General features: G+C 41.9%; 1 protein-coding gene across 1 annotated transcript; it reads left to right on the top strand.

Moving 5' to 3' along the window:
• The first annotated feature begins 3,130 nt into the window (after window positions 1–3,130).
• On the top strand, window positions 3,131–5,426 carry LOC113887662. Its single transcript, XM_027534831.1, has one exon. The coding sequence runs from the start codon at window positions 3,288–3,290 to the stop codon at window positions 5,424–5,426; it is 2,139 nt and encodes a 712-aa protein (XP_027390632.1). The 5' UTR covers window positions 3,131–3,287.
• The last annotated feature ends 920 nt before the right edge of the window (window positions 5,427–6,346 follow it).

The following is a 6,346-nucleotide window of genomic DNA, read 5'->3' as shown; positions in this document are numbered from 1 at the left end:
CACCAGATAGCCCCACTATAAAAATCCCTACAGGAGTTAAAGGTCCATTACCGACAGGCCTGGTAGGAATTATACTAGGCAGAAGTTCCTTAGCTATACAAGGTCTTACAATTATTCCTGGAGTAATTGACTCAGATTATACAGGAGAAATTCAGATAATGATTTCACCCCCGACTAAAACTTTCCAAATACATCAGGGACAGAGAATAGCCCAACTTTTACTTTTGCCTTATCATAATGCAATTGGGCAAACAGCCACCCAAAATGAAAGACAGGACAAAGGATTTGGGTCTAGTGACATGGTTTTTTGGGTAACAGAAATTACTAAAAAGCGTCCTATGAAATCTATTCTTGTCAGTGGCAAGTCTATTGAAGGGCTATTAGACACAGGAGCAGATGTTTCCTGTATTTCTGGGAAAGACTGGCCCAATTCCTGGCCCACACATACTACTGCAAATAACTTAGTGGGCATCGGGAGAGCTCCTACAGTAGCTCAAAGTGCAAAAATTTTAGACTGGCAATTTGAGGATACCCGTGGAACATTCCAACCGTATATGATTCCTTCGCTGCCCTTCTCGTTGTGGGGGAGAGATGTGCTGTCTCAAATGGGCATGTTACTTTTTAGCCCTGATGATAAAGTAACTTTGCAAATGCTACAAATGGGCTATGACCCTTCAAAAGGGTTAGGTAAACAGCAGACAGGAACAACTGAGCCAATTTGCCCTGCTCCTCTAAAGTTCCGTGCTGGATTAGGGTATCCAAATTTTTGATGGAGGCCATTGTTTTTGCTGCCGACCCCATTACGTGGAAATCTCAGGACCCTGTGTGGGTAGAACAATGGCCTCTGACTAAAGAAAAACTACTGGCAGCCAAAGCGTTAATTTCTGAACAACTAGAATTGGGACATATTGAGCCCTCCAATAGCCCCTGGAATACTCCTATTTTTGTTATTAAGAAAAAATCTGGCAAGTGGCGACTTTTACAAGATTTAAGAGCTATTAATGCCACTATGGAAGATATGGGAGCCTTACAGCCTGGGCTTCCTTCCCCAGTAGCCATCCCAGAAGGATATAATATTATTGTAATTGATTTACAAGACTGTTTTTTCACCATCCCCTTAAATGCTGAGGATAAAAAGCGATTTGCCTTTAGTTTACCAGCAGAAAATTTTAAACAGCCTTATTTAAGGTTTCAATGGAAAGTGTTGCCCCAGGGAATGAAAAATAGCCCTACTTTATGTCAGAAATTTGTTAATGCAGCTATAGAAGATATTAGGGCTAAATATGAACAACTGTATATGATTCACTATATGGATGATATTTTAATAGCTCACCCTGATAGAGCTCATTTACAAACTGTTCTCCAGGATCTGACTCAGGCTTTAACAGACAGAGGCTTAAAAATTGCCCCAGAGAAAATTCAAGTCAATCCGCCCATAACTTACTTAGGACGGGTTATCAATTCAGAAACTGTGACTCATGCCCCATTAAAATTGAGAAAAGATCACCTTGTTACTTTAAATGATTATCAAAAACTTTTAGGCGACATTAATTGGATCAGGCCTTATTTAAAATTAACTACTGCTGAATTAAAACCTCTTTTTAACATTTTACGTGGGGATCCTGATCCAACTTCTAAGAGACAATTAACTGCTGAGGCTCAGGAGGCCTTAGAAAAAGTGGAAGCAGCTTTATCTGATAGCTATGTTAAAAGAGTTAATTTACAAACAAATTGGCAATTCCTCTGCCTAGCTACTCCAACAGCACCTACGGGAGTTTTATGGCAAAATGGCCCTCTAGAATGGGTCCATCTCCCCGCCCAGGCTAAAAAAGTAGTGGCCTCTTATCCAGGACTGATAGCTACACTGATATTGAAAGGGAGAAAACGTAGCATTGAATTGTTTGGTAAAGAACCAGCAGAAATTGTAATTCCATATAATAAAGAACAACTTGATGCTCTTCTAATGTTTGATGAGGATTGGCAGATTGCTATCGGAAATTATTTTGGCCAAATTCTGCATCATTTACCTTCACATGTTTTGCTAAATTTTATGTCTAAACACCCGGTTATTTTCCCTGTTAGGTGTAAATACTCTCCCATCTCAGATGCTCAAATGGTTTTTACTGACGGGTCTGCTAACGGCAGAGCTTCTATAGTTACAAAAGATCAGCGTAAAGTTTTATATACGCAGGAGACTTCGGCCCAGAGAGCTGAACTCACAGCTGTTATAGAGGCCTTTGTTATGTTTGCAGAGGAGGAATTTAACCTTTACTCTGATTCTCAGTATGTGGTCAGGCTGTTTCCACACATTGAGACTGCGATCCTGCCTGAGAACAAAACTGCAATATTTCACTTGTTAACTAAACTGCAGCAGCAAATTTGGAAACGAAGCCGAGCATATTTTATTGGCCACATTCGGGCTCATTCTGGATTGCCTGGACCTTTAAGTGCCTTAAATGACCTGGCAGATTCACTAACTAAGGTCACAGTGGCTTCTGCTTTTGAAGAAGCCCGAGCTTCTCATTCACTCCACCATCAAAATGCTACTGCGCTAAGATATCAATTTCAGATTCCTCGAGACTCTGCTCGGGAGATTGTTCGTTCCTGTTCTCATTGTCCCACTACTATAAATAGTTTGCCTATGGGAGTTAACCCTCGCGGTCTTAAACCTAATGCACTCTGGCAGATGGATGTAACTCACATCTCTTCATTTGCAAAATTGTCTTTTGTTCATGTAACAGTAGACACCTTTTCTCATGTTATTGTTGCAACTGCTCGCACAGGGGAAGCAGTTAAAGACGTAATACAACATCTCTTTACTTGTTTTTCATATATGGGTCTGCCAAAAGCCTTGAAAACTGATAATGCTCCTGCTTACACATCTAAGTCTTTTCAGGAATTTTGTCTAAAGTTTCAAATTAAACATAATACAGGCATCCCTTATAATCCACAAGGACAAGCCATTGTGGAAAGAGCACATCAAACGTTAAAAACCCAAATTCAAAAACTAAAAGAAGGGGAGTTTAAATATAGTTCTCCCCATCACCTCTTGCAACATGCTCTTTTTGTAATAAATATTTTAAATACTGATTCAGCTGGAATGACTGCAATGCTTCGCCATTGGTGCCCGGAGCAATCGAATGCAAAACCATTAGTTAAATGGAAGGACCTCCTTTCCGGACAGTGGAAAGGCCCTGACCCATTGTTAACCAGCGGTCGAGGATATGCTTGTATTTTTCCACAGGACGCAGATTCTCCAATTTGGGTTCCGGATAGATTGATTCGCCATGTCTCAGCCTCTCGGATACCGAGTTCCACGGCCGCCGCGACCCCGAAAGAGAAAAGGGCCTCCTCTGCCTTCGCTCCCCCCGCCAGCACGGGAAACACCACTGACATCGGAGCAACTGACATCAGGGATCCCGGATGAGCAGGGGACGGATCCGCCCACCAAACAGATGTCTCAACTTCACATACAGGATATCGCTCCCCCCGATCCTTTGCCTCACAAAAGGAGGTCAGGCCGCCTGACTCAGGCGACCCGGAATGCCTCCATACCTACTTGGGGACAAATAAAAACACTCTGCCATCAGGCACGGGGAATAACCTCTTTGCAGGGCTCTCCAACCTCCCCTGAGAAGATGTTTATTGCTATGCTTGCCTTATTATCATGCCAGGTAAGCGCCTCCTCCCCCACTCCTGAAAAGTATTGGGCTTACTTCCCAGACCCTCCAACCTTTCAAGTAGTTACCTGGAACAGTGACCCCCTATGGGTCCACACAAACCAGCCTCAGTTACTGGGAGGGTCATATACTTCCTATACCACAGACGAATATCCTATTAATTTCAATTTTACCTTCAGGGGATTAGCAGACGACCTTCCTGTTTGTTTCAACTTCCCCAGTGATATAGAAAGCTTTATTATTCCCCCTAAAGAAGGATGTGTCGGAGCCTCTAAAAAGGCAGTTCTGACTCATTCTCCAGCCTCAGGTATTGAACATAGAGGGCGTCTAGCGCTTTGGGTTTTACAGGCTCGTATGCCCGGGGCCCTTGATCCCCACGAATTTATAATCCATAGACCCCCTCCTGGATATCCAAGTTGTTATAATACCAAGCCTTCAGATGCCATATGGAACACTATAGATGATCGTACAGGGTATCCGATTTGGAAATCTTGTACTTATCGTTTAAGAGCTGATTATAGAATACCGGGAGGAGGAAATTACCTGATTCACGATTGGAGTAACTCAGACCTAGATAGGAGCCCATTGCCCCTCGATGACTTTCCCAGCAGATTTTATAATTGGAAGAAAGATTTGGTTTCTTGGCCTTTAAGCATTACTAGATGGCATAATAATCGATTTGTTTCGCCTATATTGTCTTATACAACTAAGAACAGAACCTCTTGGCAACCAGAAATTTGGAGGGCCCTTGCTGCCACTGCTCCCATTTCCTTATTCCGTCCAAATAGCAATTCTACTTATTCTGTTTTAGCTTGTGTACCCTCGCCTTATGTTTTTCTCTTTACTAATGACTCCAAAAGATTAAATGTACACATGAATTATTCAGGTGGACCTAATATTGTAACTTGTGAACAATGTATGCTTTCATCTTGTTTGACCCCCCAATATAATGTTTGTTCTTTTGTTGTGTTGAAACGCCCACCCTATCTCATGATACCTGTGTCTGTGCATTCTTATTGGTATGATAATTACGGTTTGGCTGTATTACAACAACTGCAGGATTTAATGCGAACACGACGGTTTGTGGGCTTACTTATCTTGGGAATAGCAGCTTTGATAAGTGCAATTACTTCTGTTACTGTGGCAGCAATATCATTGACTCAACAAGTACATACTGCTCAATATGTTGATTCTATGTCCAAAAATGTTTCTTTAGCATTGGCAACACAGGAAGCTATAGACAGAAAATTAGAGATGAGGGTAGACGCCCTAGAGGAAGCAGTAATACATATTGGGACTGAATTGCAGGCTTTAAAGGTGAAAATGGCATTGTCCTGTCATGCTGACTACCGGTGGATATGTGTAACACCCCTGAAAGTAAATGAGACAGATTTTGAATGGGAAAAGATTAAAAACCATATTTCAGGTATTTGGAACAGCTCTGACATTAGCTTAGACTTAGGGAAACTTCACAATCAAATAGCAACCCTGGAACACTCCCGATTAGATTTTACTGCCGCTGGAACAGCAAATGATTTCTTCCATACTTTCTCTAACTACATTTCAGGAAAAAATATTCTGTCTACCTTCCTCGGCTACGCTACCTTGGCTGTTTTAATTTTATTTCTAATAATCATTCTTCCTTGTATTGTCAGGATTCTTCGGCAGAGCATTCAGAGGCTCGCGACTGAGCTACATCTGGCTGTTTTAAGAAATAAAAAAGGGGGAGATGCGGGGAGCCGGTGAGGCATTCCACTCGTGACAAAGGTCATGAGGAAGGAGGCTCGGCATACGCAAAGGCGGGATCGAGCCTCAGGAGTCCCCCCGGATATTCTCGAGCATTTTCCCCCAAAAAACCAGAGTCTGCCTACTTTATTGCTTTGTGCTCTCACCTCTGACTTTACTGGGGGCTGTCCCCTACCACCATCTCTCTCTCTGTGTGTCAAAGAGTTAACTTACAGCTCCAATTAATAAAGTTCCTGGGCAATTAGGAGTGTTTAAATCCAAACCCCTCTGATGGCTCTCTAACTCGCCTGACAAGTTTACCCGGACTCCTGCAGCTATGCATACGATTGTTTACAGTCTCCCAGGAGAGGCATGGGAAGCTTAAGATATTCAAATAGCTTAGAGCCTCTCAGAGAGTTAAAAACTGTCAGAATAAACTAGTAAAGGATTTCATTGATGAGTCAATGCTTGTTGCCAAGTTTTCACATCCCCTGAATTGTATCCTTGAATATGTATCAATTAATAGTGGGTATGTAGAAAAAATAAGTAGTGGCCTTGGTGTTAGTAACTTTAGACCCTTAAGGTAATAAATTCTTTCTTTGTTGTAAACCCATTACACATCCGCCCTATAGGAATGCAATTTTATCTTTGGAAGATGGTGCCAAACCTTGAAATAATTACTCTTAGAGAAAGTAAGTCTTTGTTGATAAGTCCTTGTCAAGAGTCATAAAATGTTAGTAGGCCTTCTGGCCAGAAGATGATGTAAATCACCTAAACCATTTGTATACGATACATTTGCAGGAAAGAAACCTTGGTTTTTGATAAGAACCAAAGACTGCTGACTTTGCATCCCCTATTATCCTCTATGTGTAACTTAGGGTATAAAGCCCCTGTTAAAAATAAAGCTACGGGCCTTGCTCACCAACGCTTGGTCTCCCCAT

The sequence above is a fragment of the Bos indicus x Bos taurus genome, chromosome X (genome assembly GCF_003369695.1).
Source record: "Bos indicus x Bos taurus breed Angus x Brahman F1 hybrid chromosome X, Bos_hybrid_MaternalHap_v2.0, whole genome shotgun sequence".
NCBI classification, from domain to species: domain Eukaryota; kingdom Metazoa; phylum Chordata; class Mammalia; order Artiodactyla; family Bovidae; genus Bos; species Bos indicus x Bos taurus.
Note: the sequence above shows the minus strand (reverse complement) of the source record. Positions and strands in the feature narration are given on the sequence as shown.

Coding starts and splice junctions, on each gene's coding strand:
- LOC113887662 (XM_027534831.1), top strand. CDS start 3,288: ATGTCTCAGCCTCTCGGATACCGAGTTCCACGGCCGCCGCGACCCCGA.